We start from the raw sequence: 13,666 nt of genomic DNA on the forward strand, positions 1-13,666 counted from the left end.
TAGTTGGCTTGACGTGCCTTGTATGTGTGAGCTGGTATGAATCTCACCACTATCTGTGTATAATACTTCTCTCGAAGTATGTCGTCTCCTCTGGCACTGTTTCTAGACTGAGTCTGGTAGGACGGACATAGAGGGATGAGACAGCCCACACTCTCAAACTCTTAAAGTGCCCATGGATCCTGGTGGACCCGTCTATACCCTATGGTACTTTTGGACCCATCATCCTCTACGGACTACGAGAAAAGGATTCACCGGTAAATAATTCAAATCCTATTTTTGCACAAACTCGGCACGCCTAAACTTGGCACTGCAGAGCACAATCAGCTTGTTAAAAAACAAACAGTTGATTTCCTGTCACTTTAACTGAATTGCTGAGTCACTCTAATTAGTATTTTACCAACATAAATACCGAATGGCCACTCCAACAAGAGAGTTTGTATTTTGATGTTTCTTTGTCAAAGATAATTAAATGCAAAGTCTTGTGGTATTGCTTTTCTAGGCCGTGATGACACAGTTAGCACCACGCTGACCATCTGTACAAAGTAAGCTTTTATTGGCAAGTCAATTTCCAATGTATTTAATCATGGGATAACTTTGGCTCTGAGATTCACACCTGTGTGATGTTTGTATATTCCCCCTGTGCTGGTTTTCTCCAGGTACTCTGTTTTACTCCCACAATCCAAAAACATTTTGGTAGGTTGATTGGTTTCCCTAAAAAACAAAACAAAAACAAAAAAAAACCCTAGTTTGTGTTTGCAATTACATGTATTTAGGGCAGATTAGCTGGACCAAGTAGTACTTATCTGCCGTCAAATTCTATGTTTCTTTGTAAGTTTCCTTCTAAAAACACTGTGTGTTTATTACATTTAGATTTGGAGCGTATCATTAAATGAAAAAGTCAGAAAGTTGATCTTGTAAGGTTATGTGGTATCCGAATATAATAACACTTAACACCTCTTACTATACGTGCACCTCACCCTCGTTTTTGAACTTGACTGCAGTGTTTACATTCCTTAGAAATCCTGGGCGGGGATGGACACAAATATAATTACTGTAATTACATATTCTTACTCCTGTATGATAATCATGTTTCCCCATGTATCCCAAAACTTGTTTGTTCACTATGCTAATTATACAAGCTCACATTTTTACACAGACCCAGAGCAGAGACTGTGAACTACCAGAGTATGTGATTTAGAGAAAAAAAGGCATTGAAAATACTGCATAGGACAGAACAGTACACATAGTATCAGGTTTATTGGTCCCTGGCTCACGCGCTACACGGAAAGGAAGCACAAGTTGATTGTTTTTTTTTTAATAACATTATAATTTAATAATTTTGAAGATTATGGTGCTCTTTTATGTTTCATGTTAAACAGTTTTGAGAAAGTTCCTAATATCAGGACCTAAATGTCATCTTATACCCCTTTCAGACAGAGAATTGAACCCGGTAATTTCCTTGCTCGGGAAGGGTAGACCCAAGATTTTGTTCTGTCTGAAAGGGTCAACACGGGACTGAATTCCCGGGACTTGAACCTAGGTTTCTACCTGGGGTTTTTCCCGGATCGTACACAGGTTGCCGGCTGTCTGAAAGGGTCTGACCCGGTATTTTAGAAACTGGTCGCGGTTAGCAGCGCTTATTGGCTGAAATGGCGGGGCACTGGCGATTGGCTGAGCAGCAGGGTCTCTCTGATTGGCTGAGTGGACGTGGCATCTGAGGTCACAGTTGTGCTGCAGGGGAGACTGCTGAGGGAGACAACATGGCGCACTGGAAGGAGGAAGAGATCAGGGAGCTGCTTTCTATTAGAGGGGAGGAGGAGATTCGGAAGCAGATCACTGGGACAGCGAAGGACGCCACAGTGTACACCAACATTGCCAAGATACTTACCTCAAAGGGCATTGTGCGGACACAGCAGCAGGTAGTGAATAAACTGAAAGCTCTCAGAAAATACTACAACAAAGTTCACGACCACAACAGGAGGAAAAGTGGTGCTGCTATAATGGAGTGGGCTTACTATGATCAGTGCAATGACGTTTTTGGCAATTCTGCACTGGTTCATCCCATTGCCATTTCATTGTCCAGTTGTGCATCCTCACGAAGCGCTACCGCAGAGAACAGCCAATTTACTCCACCGACACCACCAATGTTCTGTGATGACATCACTGAGATAAGCGACACCGATCCGATGCCTGCTGTGGGGGACCCAGTCACAAATACTATTGACGTCGATGCCAGTGGATGCAGCACAGGGACTCCGGCTGGGACACCGACTTCTGCACAGAGTGAGACCCTAAAGTTGCATAGGAACAGTAAGTTGTTTTTGTTTTACTTTACACACACTTTAAGATTTTAGTATTATTTAAAATCCAGATTATAGTATGGGCCATATTCCACAATGATGTTGTTTGCACTAGTTATTATTTTTAAATGCTACGTCACACATTCAGTTCCTGACTGTTAAGTATTTCGTCAATATCAGAAGGCCACATTAGCTGTTGGACCATTTATGAATAATAACGACTGCTAACAATCATAGGCCTGTACACACCTGCACGAATAGCACAAATGATCCTTTAGAAAGGATAAATTGTGCATAGCATGCAGTGTTTATTTAATTGCGAACTTCCATCACACGTGATATCTTTGTCTTGACCGATACTCAAAATTTATATGTTGCAGTGTGTAGCTAGTGCACAAGAGGTAGGCGTCCTCAAGCACATATATGCTGACATCACTGCTATTTGATTTTTAAGTAGTTTCTCTTATGTCCTAGAGGATGCTGCGGTTCCATTTAGTACCATGGGGTATAGACAGGTTTACTAGGAGCCACTGCCACTTTAAGAGTTTAATAGTGTGGGCTGGCCCCTCCCTCTATGCCCCTCCTACCAGACTCCGTTTAGAAAATGTGCCCAGAGGAGCCGGTCACAGCTAGGGGAGCTCCAAGGAATTTTCCTAGTTTTATTATTTTCTAGAGTTTGTTATTTTACAGGGAGGCTGCTGGCAACAGTCTCCCTGCTTCGTGGGACTTAGGGGGGGGGAATAGTAGGAACCAACTTAATAGAGAGTTAATGGTTCTCTACTCCGCTGACAGGACACTGAGCTCCTGAGGGTGCTGATCGCTAGCATACGAGGCGACCGCTCACTCCCGCAGCATGGCCGCCACCCCCTAACAGAGCCAAAAGATAGAAGGTGGTGAGTACAGCGCCGGCGTCCCGGTTAGCGGGTCGCCGGCAGGTATGACAGGCGGCACAAGGGTGGGAGCGCAGCTCTGACTGCTGCGCTCCGTGAAGGCTCAGCAACATGCACTGTATGTAGGCGCTATTGAGGGGCGTCCTGAGCCAGCGCGATTAAACCCTACACTGGTCACACAGTTAACAGTGGGATTAGCCCCTGTTAACAGTAATACCTCAGGGCAGTATAAACAAAAAAATGTGCGGGAAACCGCGCGCCATTGCAGGGGGTGGGGCTTCCTCAGCGCTGATCCAGCGGCTCACCAGCGCCATTTTCTCCCTGCACATCTCCATACAAGATGCTGACAGGGAAGCGCTGTCCCTCCACATAACTCCAGCACCTCTGTGGTACCAGGGGGTTATAGATTAAGGGGGGAGTGTAATAAGTATTCTAGCTACCCAATTAAGGATAGTTAGTCAGCGCTGGATTGTTATCTTAATAACAGCCTGAAAGGGCGCGGTGTGGCTGGTTCCTCATTCTCTGTGAGTCTCTGAATGTACTCTGGGGGAAACTGTTTCTGACATTATCCTCTGTGTGTGTGTGTGCATATCTTACATTAGTATCAAATCAATCTCTGTGGCATGTCCGTGTAAATGCGTGTGTTACCATATATTGCTGTGCTCGCTGCGCGTATTTGTGAGTATAGCGACTCATATGTGTGTAGAGTTTGTATGTTCTTTTTATGTAATATTTTTGACTTCGACAGAACTCCGGCAATTGCCCGTTTTGTGCACATACTAGCGCATCATACAGTATACAATGCTTCAGAAACGCTTTCGCTGGAGGGTTCCAGCGACTGCATTTCACAGGCAATATTCATCCCGAAAATCATTTGTTCATCTGGGGGGCCTATGAAGATTCTCCTCCGCACGGTTCAGAAATTGATGTGTGCGTGCCTCTCCAGAAATGGAACTCCGTAGTCCCACCCGATGTCTCCTGGTTGGTGGCTGAGACGGCTGAGGTGGTACGAGTTCAACCTCAGTGACTTCCAGCTCTGCATGCTCAGTGATGGAGCATTGCCTTCAGTCGCCAAAGGTGCAAGGTGTAATTGAACCAAAGAATTTGTGCCATTAGCAGTTTTCTTTAAAAGAAAGGGGAAAAAAATAAAGAAAAACAGGGGCAATGGACAGAAAAAAGCAGTGAAAAGAAATTAAATAAAAAATAGAAACCAAAAGTGGTGTAGGGTGTGTTTACAATATATACTGTATATCTACTTACCAGCTCCTGACTGCCCACTTGCTCCTCCTCAACTCCCTCAGGCGACTTTGGCCTAGCTGAGCACATTGATTCCGTCCTGGGCTCTTGTTCCAGGGTGAACATGAACAGGCTTTAGTACCAAAGTGATGGTCTATGAACTTCATAAGAACCTACACCGGAACGTATAGACTCGATAACTCTATTGTGTTCTTTGAGGAACACTGTCCGGAATTTTTTATTCTTTTCTTGACCCATTGGATGTCCGCTTGACTGTTTTGGCCTTTTACTGTAATCAATCAGCTCCTGGTATGCCTTCAACTTCTTCTACCTATTGACGTATTCTTTTGACTTAACTCTCCAGAGGTACTCATGACTGCGGTATAGCTCAATAAATCCAGTCCAGAAATCTTGGTCTGCCATTTCAGTAGACATAGCTGTAAATAAAAAATAAAATAAAAAAAAGATAAAGAAATACAAATAAAAAAAGGGAAAAAATTGCTTAAAATCTAAAAAATTGGGCCTAAACAGTTGACTTTCTACATTGCCTAAAGTAGGCCATAACACATTCCATCAGGTCCAGGGAGTGGCTTGGTCGTTGAGAGCATACACATTGTGTGACGTCTATGGTCTGTAACGACCATAGTGAAAACTGAGCATACATTCTCCTCGGATAATGAGGGTCGTTAACGACCCGCGGGCCCGCGCATCGGTGGTCGTCTGATGCATACACACTTGCCGAGATAATGGCCAACATCGTTCATTTGGGCTGAAAATGAACGTCGCTTATTTTATCGGCAAGTGTGTATGGACCTTAAGCCTCTCCAGTAAACCACTCCTCAAAAGTAAGTGAGACGAAGATGGCTCCTCATAGTGTTTAAAAGTAAAAAACAAAACAAAACATTTATTTGTGATATACAGAAGTCAATGCATCTGTGTATATAAAATTCTACAAGTAAAAATACAGCACAAGATGTTAGAAATTACTGCGTACTGCATGTGACCTTTTGAGAAAGGCACACTTTAAGGTGTGAGGGTAATAGGTGATATTCCCGGGTATACAACCTCTTCCTTCACATGTGTAACCTTCTATGGTTCCCTGGGGTAGCAGCAGGCTGTCTCCTCCACCAACGTGTTTTGGACAGAGTTCTTTTTCAAGGTGTGCCGGAGTATTGTCCAGCTTTCATATTTATACCCTAGAGTGGGTCATGTGGTACAGACCCTCTCAGGTCCTGCCCACCTACTAATTAACTAGAAAAAGTGACCTTATACCCCACAAGGGGCACTGAAGATAAAGCTACTGTGACCGTACGGTCCTGTACGAAAGCCCTCACCGCTTTTGCGTCCTGTCCCCAGTACACAGAATGAATGTCTAGGTTACGCCGGACCTGGCCACATGGGGATTACGGCTTACCGTCAGTAACCGCCTGTTACTGACTCCACCCACTGCGCAGTGGGCAGGTTTACGCTGCCACCACCAAACTCCTCCTGTGGCATTTGGAACCACGGTCCTGCTCTGTATGCGTCGACACGCCGCCTTACCACACCTGTGTTATGTTGACTAATCCCCAAACGTTGTTTGCCCAAGCACAGCATGGTAGCAGGCCGAAGGCGGAGCTTGGAGACGCTGGTTACACCCTGGACAGGAGGAAAACGGAACTAGGTTTCGCCTAGCCCTGCTGGTCACAAGATGAAGTGGTCTTCTTTAGGCAGATGATGTTTATTTGCCAAATACAGCCTTCAAAAAGGCTCAGCAATACAGCAAGATGTTACAGCAGAATGAAACTGGTATAATACATGGTGAAGCTCACAGGCCTCCTCTTTTTATACAGTAAAACTACAATGCATCTCAGGGTGTAGTCGCCCCTGAGTCCTTTCCATCCAATCAGGATAACTTACAAAATACAAATAAATTACATTTTAAAAGGATATAAGTGCATGCAGCAATTTCCTCCTTCCTGTCACACGCAAACAGTCCTCATAATTTAAACCTAAATCTGCACCCTACATAATGCAGCCTAGGAAATGTTAGATCAAACTGTTGTTAAACGACACTCACTAGTTTGCATTCATAAAACACAATCTGATTAATATGTTCCGGTCTCATTTACATCTCCATGCAAACCCAGTTTTTGGGCTTACAACAGGAAAGTCTGGAAACACAAACAGTCTTCCTTTCAAATCTTCGTTTGTATTTCAAAGAAGATGTCCATAAAGTCTACAAGGACACCTCTTACCCAAAGAAATATTAATGCTATTAATTTTCAACAACTATCTACCTTTCTGCAACCACTTCTCTCACCAATTTCTACATTCACCTCTCCAGAGACTGCTGTGTCACACCTTAACCAAACTCTAGAAACAGCACTTGATGAAGTGGGTCCAGCTACCCATCACACTCCACGTAGACTTAGATGTCAACCGTGGCACTCTAAATACACTAGACACTTACAAAAACTCTCACGTAAAGTTGAACGCCAGTGGCGTAAATCTCGTAGTTCAAGTGACTTTCTCACATATAAGACCACCTACCACTCTTATCGTAATGCTCTGGACACTGCCAAACAAACATATTTTCAATCTCTCATCTCTGCTCAAGCCTCTAACCCCAAGCGCCTTTTTAATACATTTAAATCACTTCTTGTCCCTCCCTCACCTAACCCACCAGCCACTGTCAGTGCGCAAGATCTTGCTTCCTATTTCAAGGACAAGATTGACAAGATCCGAAATGAAATGGTATGCTCTTCCACAGCAAGTGACCTGCTCAATTCCCAGCCTGAACCCTCTAACACCTTCTCTTCCTTTGATCCTACAAATAAAGATGAAGTATCTGCACTTTTTTCATCTGCCTACTTTAATACCTCTCCCCTTGACTCTATACCCTCACAAATTAGTAAAGCTCTGTCTACTGTGCTCATCCCAGCCTTAACGAAAATCTGTAATCTCTCCCTGTCTACTGGTATCTTTCCTTCTCTATGCAAGCATGCAGTGATTACTCCCTTTCTGAAAAAACAAAACTGACCCGAACTCTCTCTCTAACTATCGTCCCATCTCTCAGCTCCCATGCCCCTCCAAGCTACTTGAGAGACTAGCCTACACTCGCCTCACACAATTTCTCAACTCACACAGCCTTCTGGACCCACTTCAGTCAGGATTTCGTGCCCAACACTCCACAGAGACAGCACTGACTAAGGTAGTGAATGATTTTGTCACTGCTAAATCTAAAGAACATTACTCTCCACTTATTCTCCTTGATCTCTCTGCTGCTTTTGACACTGTTGACCACTCTCTTCTTATACAAACACTACAATCCCTAGGTATTCAGGACACAGCGCTTTCTTAGTTCTCATCCTACCTATCTTATCGCTCCTTCAGTGTTCGTTTCTCTGATTCCACCTCTCCTTCGCTACTTCTCAGTTGGAGTACCGCAAGGCTCAGTCCTAGGTCCTCTGCTTTTCTCTATCTATACCACATCTCTTGGCAAACTAATCAACTCTTTCGAATTTCAGTACCATCTGTATGCGGATGATACTCAAATCTACCTATCCTCCCCTGATTTGACACCATCTGTATTGGGCCGTGTCACTAAATGCCTTTCTGCCATTTCATCTTTGATGACATCTCGCCACCTCAAACTTAATATTTCCAAAACAGAATTAATTATATTTCCACCAGCCAATAGTAGTTTCCAACCTGATATCTCTATAACTGTTGAGAACTCGGCAACCATCCCTACCCCACAAGCTCGCTGCCTAGGTGTCATTCTTGACTCTGATCTGTCCTTTGTTACCCACAATCAATCTGTCTCAAGATCATGTTACATACATCGAAGAAACATATCCAAAATACGACCATATCTTACACAAGACACAGCAAAAACTGTAATCCATGCTCTCATTATCTCCCGCATTGATTATTGTTTCAGTTTCCTGACCGGTCTTCCCAAACATAGGCTCTCACCACTACAATCCATTTTGAATGCAGCTGCGAGGCTAATCTTCCTTGCCAGACGTTCATCGTCTGCAGATCCGCTCTGTCAGTCCCTCCATTGGTTACCGGTATTCTACCGTATTAAATATAAAATACTGTTACTCCCATACAAGGCTATTAACCAAACTGCACCAACATACATCTCTTCACTCATCTCAAAATATCTCCCTACCCGACCTCTCCGCTCTGCATAAGATCTACGTCTCTCATCCACACACATTACTTGTTCACACTCAAAATCACAGGACTTTATCCGGGCTTCACCCACTCTGTGGAATGCCCTCCCATGCACAGTAAGAATCGCCTCTAGTCTCCAAACCTTTAAATGTTCCCTGAAAACTCACCTCTTCAGACAATTCTATCAAATTCCAGACCCACCCACATAACCTTCAGTGCTTCCCTATCTAATTACATCCACTGTAGAGTATTCATAACATCACATATCTTGTCTTTCTTTAGTCTCGCACCCTCCTGACACTTGGCCAACTTTGTGGGGTATCATCATACAACCCATTAAGAACCTAGCAATCTGGTGGACCATTATGCAATAGGTAGCATCAATCCTTGTGTATCTATGCCTATTTCCCTATAGATTGTAAGCTTGCGAGCAGGGCCTTCCTACCTTTATATGTTTGTTTTTACCCAGTTTTGTTCTATTACTGTTGTTCTAATTGTAAAGCGCAACGGAATATGCTGCGCTGTATAAGAAACTGTTAATAAATAAATAAATAATAAATAAAAATAATGTTTGGCCACTAAAAGGCCTGCTTATTGACACGTACTTGTACATAGCAAGTCTGGAGCTCGGACAATTACCATACGACTTTCTATGCAAAAGTATTTCAAGAACTATTGTCAAGGCCTTTTTAGAACAAAATACCTTGTACTTTTCTCATAAGTGCCCTGTCAATGCAGTTCTATTACTGTGCAGTCCATCATTCTCCAACTACGCACTGCGCAGCGATATAACATATGACACATTATTAAACATAGTTTAAATACCCGGTACCTAGCACCCACAATACATTTAAAGATGGTGCTAAGTGCCCATTGTACGCATAGTGGTACTGGGCACTTAAGGATTAACCCCTTCAGTGCCCCGACCGCCATTAACCATGTGGCTGGGTGGGCTACCTTTTAAAGTGTTAAAATACACCTGGTCAAGGTGAGCATAAGTATAAAGAATCCCTCCTTAGTTCATGATCTTTATAAAGCTGTTCATTTGTTAAATATATTTTGGAATCAATGAAATAAGCCAGCACTGGGCGATCCCCCATTTTGGGTATTTTGTTGGTATAGCAGATTGGTTATCCTTGGGAAGACTCCAGCTGCTGGACTATTATCGAAAGGATATATTTGTAATTTTTTCTTAATGATTAAAGGTTCATATGTTTTAACAGATATGTTTTGATTGCCCTGTGCTATATTTAATATTGTTGTCTTTATGGACAGCCTTGTTTGGATTGATGGAAAGCATTTGATACTAACAGTTTAGTTCCACCTCAATCATGGAGGTTTCTGCACCGCAAGCAGTTTTCTTTGGTGATGGTGGACACAGGTTCCCCGCAGAGCTCGTAGTTTTCCAGGGACCGTCTGCCACGCCGAAATTCGGTCAACCAGTCAAACAGTGGTTTGAGATGGTGCTTCCTCCCCAAAAGTAGCTTGTGGTCTGTCAGAACACTCCTACTGTCACAAGACCACTCTTGTATGCGTATATGATCATAGCTATCTAGTGGCCTCTGTTAAGCTCCTGCTGACTTCTTCAGTGTGCAGTGCTGCTTAAATACGGTTCTGTGCCTTGACATTTCACAAAAACTTTAGTCAGAGATTACAGTTCACAACCATACATTCAGATTGTGTCTACTCTACCTATACGCTCTGCACATCTGGAAACTTTTTACAGACCAGTCATATAAAAACTGGATAGGTTGTATTTTGCACCTTGACAAATTCATGTTGGAATGCTGGGAGTCAAAATTTAATATGTGTGGACAGGGTCCAAGTTGCGAAGGTACTAGTCTAAATTCCATTTAGAAAAAAAATAAGAAAAGTTACTTAGTCAAGTAAATCAGAGGGCACTTGTTGGTTGAGTTTGTTTATATATTGACTTTACATGTTAAACGAAAGTATGATTCCCTTTATAATCTATTGTGAATTTTTTATCTATAGTGCTCAGTTAAATCAACTACACATTGAGTAGGTGTAGAGAAACATGCCATGTTGCTGCTATATAGTAGATTATTTGCCTCACTTTACTAAAAATTGTTTTTATGTCAACATTGCAAAACTGACTGTAAAATTTGTTGGTTTATCAATTTTGTACATGTTTATGTATAGAGTACTGTATGCTGAATTGGATAGTAATGTTAGATTCCTTGCTTTCCTAGGTGTAATGCATTGCTAGCATTTCCTGGCTTGTGAAGGAAATATGCAGTGTCGTTGCTCTTTTTTTCGGTTGGGAATATTTGGACCAATGAAGAGTCTTTTCATAAAGAAAGTAAATGGAACCCAAATTTGTCAACACCATATGTGTCAATATGTACTGGGTAGAGACCCTTGCAGGTAAGAAGACTCCCATACAGAATTATATGTAAAGAAATGTGGGGTCAGAGGCTGATCGAGTGAGCAGCATTTATTTCTCTAACGTCCTAAGTGGATGCTGGGGACTCCGTAAGGACCATGGGGAATAGCGGCTCAGCAGGAGACTGGGCACATCTAAAGAAAGCTTTAGGACTAACTGGTGTGCACTGGCTCCTCCCCCTATGACCCTCCTCCAAGCCTCAGTTAGATTTCTGTGCCCGACGAGAAGGGTGCACACTAGGGGCTCTCCTGAGCTTCTTAGTGAAAGTTTTAGTTTAGGTTTGTTATTTTCAGTGAGACCTGCTGGCAACAGGCTCACTGCATCGAGGGACTAAGGGGAGAAGAAGCGAACTCACCTGCGTGCAGAGTGGATTGGGCTTCTTGGCTACTGGATATTAGCTCCAGAGGGACGATCACAGGTTCAGCCTGGATGGGTCCCGGAGCCGCGCCGCCGGCCCCCTTACAGAGCCAGAAGAGCGAAGAGGTCCGGAGAAAGCGGCGGCAGAAGACGTTCCTGTCTTCAAATAAGGTAGCGCACAGCACTGCAGCTGTGCGCCATTGCTCTCAGCACACTTCACACTCCGGTCACTGAGGGTGCAGGGCGCTGGGGGGGGGGCGCCCTGAGACGCAATGAAACATGACAGAAATACCTTACATGGCAAAAAATGCATCACATATAGCTCCTGGGCTATATGGATGCATTTAACCCCTGCCAGAATATACAAAAAACTGGGAGATAGGCTCCGCCCCCTTTTCGGCGGCCTTATCTCCTCAGCACACTGGCGCCATTTTCCCTCACAGCTCAGTTGGAGGGAAGCTCCCTGGCTCTTCCCTGCACTACAGAAAGGGTTAAAAAAAGAGAGGGGGGCACTATTTAGGCGCAGTATTAAAAATACAGCAGCTATAAGGGGAAAAACACTTATATAAGGTTATCCCTGTGTGTGTATATATATATATATATATATATATATATATATATATATATATATATATATATATATATATATATATATATATATATATATAGCGCTCTGGTGTGTGCTGGCATACTCTCCCTCTGTCTCCCCAAAGGGCTAGTGGGGTCCTGTCCTCTATCAGAGCATTCCCTGTGTGTGTGCTGTGTGTCGGTACGTTTGTGTCGACATGTATGAGGAGAAAAATGATGTGGAGACGGAGCAGAGTGTCTGTAACAGTGATGTCACCCCCTAGGGGTTCGACACCTGAGTGGATGTACTGTTGAAAATTACGTGACAGTGTCAGCTCTATATAAAAAAACAGTGGTTGACATGAGACAGCCGGCTACTCAGCTTGTGCCTGTCCAGACGTCTTATAGGCCGTCAGGGGCTCTAAAGCGGCCGTTACCTCAGATGGCAGATACAGACGCCGACACGGATACTGACTCCTGTGTCGACGGTGAAGAGACAACCGTGATTTCCAGTAGGGCCACACGTTACATGATTGAGACAATGGCAAATGTTTTTATACATTTTTGATAATACGAGTACCACCAAAAAGGGGTATTATGTTCGGTGAGGGAAAAACTACCTGTAGTTTTCCTGAATCTGAGAAATAAAATGAGGTGTGTGTGATGATGCGTGGGTTTCCCCCCGATAACAATTGATAATTTCTTAAAAAGTATTGGCTGCATACCCTTTCCCGCCAGAGGTTAGGGTGCGTTGGGAAACACCCCCTAGGGGGGATAAGGCGCTCACACGCTTGTAAGAACAAGGGCTCTACCCTCTCATGAGATGGCCGCCCTTAAGGATCCTGCTGATAGAAAGCAGGAGGGTATCCAAAAAGGTATTTACACACATACTGGTGTTATACTGCGACCAGCTATCGCCTCAGCCTGGAGGTGCAGTGCTGGGTGGGCATGGTCGGATTCCCTGACTGGAAATATTAGGATAGTATATTATTGCCTATAGAGCATTTAAAAGATGCATTTCTATATATGCATGATGCACAGCGGAATAATTGCCGACTGGCATCAAGTATAAGTGCGTTGTCCAATTCTACCAGTAAAATGGTCAGGTGATGCGGATTCCAAACGGCATTTGGAAGTATTGCCTTTGAAAGGGGACATTTGGGGTCGGTCTTTTAGACCTGGTGGCCACGGCAACAGCTGGGAAATCCACGTTTGTACCCCAGGTCGCCTCTCAAAATAAGACGCCGTATTATCAGGCGCAGTCCTTTGTTGGCAAGCGGACAAAAGGTTCCTCTTTTCTGCTCGTGACAGAGGGAGAGGAAAAAGGCTGCAGAGATCAGCCAGTTCCCATGAACAGAAACCCTTTCCCGCCTCTGCCAAGCCCTCAGTATGACGCTAGGGCTTTACAAGCTCAGGCACGGTGGGGGCCCGTTCTCAATGAATTTCAGTGCGCAGTGGGCTCACTCGCAAGTAGACCCCTGGATCCTTCAGGTAATATCTCAGGGGTACATATTGGAATTCGAGACGTCTCCCCCTCGCCGTTTCCAAAAGTCTGCTTTAACGACGTCTCCCTCTGACAGGGAGGCAGTTTTGGAAGCCATTCACAAGCTGTATTCCCAGCAGGTGATAATCAAGGTACCCCTCCTGCAACAGGGAACGGGGTATTATTCCACACTATTGTGGTACCGAAGCCAGATGGCTCGGTGAGACCGATTCTAAATCTAAAATCTTTGAACACTTACATA

At 43.9% G+C, this 13,666-nt stretch overlaps 1 protein-coding gene across 2 annotated transcripts in view; it reads left to right on the forward strand.

Annotated features, from left to right (window-relative positions):
- The window catches only part of NLRX1 (NLR family member X1), a 477,701-nt gene that overhangs the window by 86,270 nt on the left and 377,765 nt on the right, over positions 1 to 13,666 (forward strand). The window contains exon 2 of one of the 2 annotated variants that reach the window (XM_063942903.1): positions 10,804 to 10,978. The exons of the other annotated variant lie outside the window; for it this stretch is intronic. Within the exon in view, the coding sequence (XP_063798973.1) occupies positions 10,845 to 10,978 (134 nt within the window). The 5' untranslated portion in view covers positions 10,804 to 10,844. The remainder of the gene's footprint in view (positions 1 to 10,803; positions 10,979 to 13,666) is intronic. 2 annotated transcript variants of the gene reach the window in all.

Source organism: Pseudophryne corroboree, chromosome 10 (genome assembly GCF_028390025.1).
Source record: "Pseudophryne corroboree isolate aPseCor3 chromosome 10, aPseCor3.hap2, whole genome shotgun sequence".
Lineage (NCBI taxonomy): Eukaryota > Metazoa > Chordata > Amphibia > Anura > Myobatrachidae > Pseudophryne > Pseudophryne corroboree.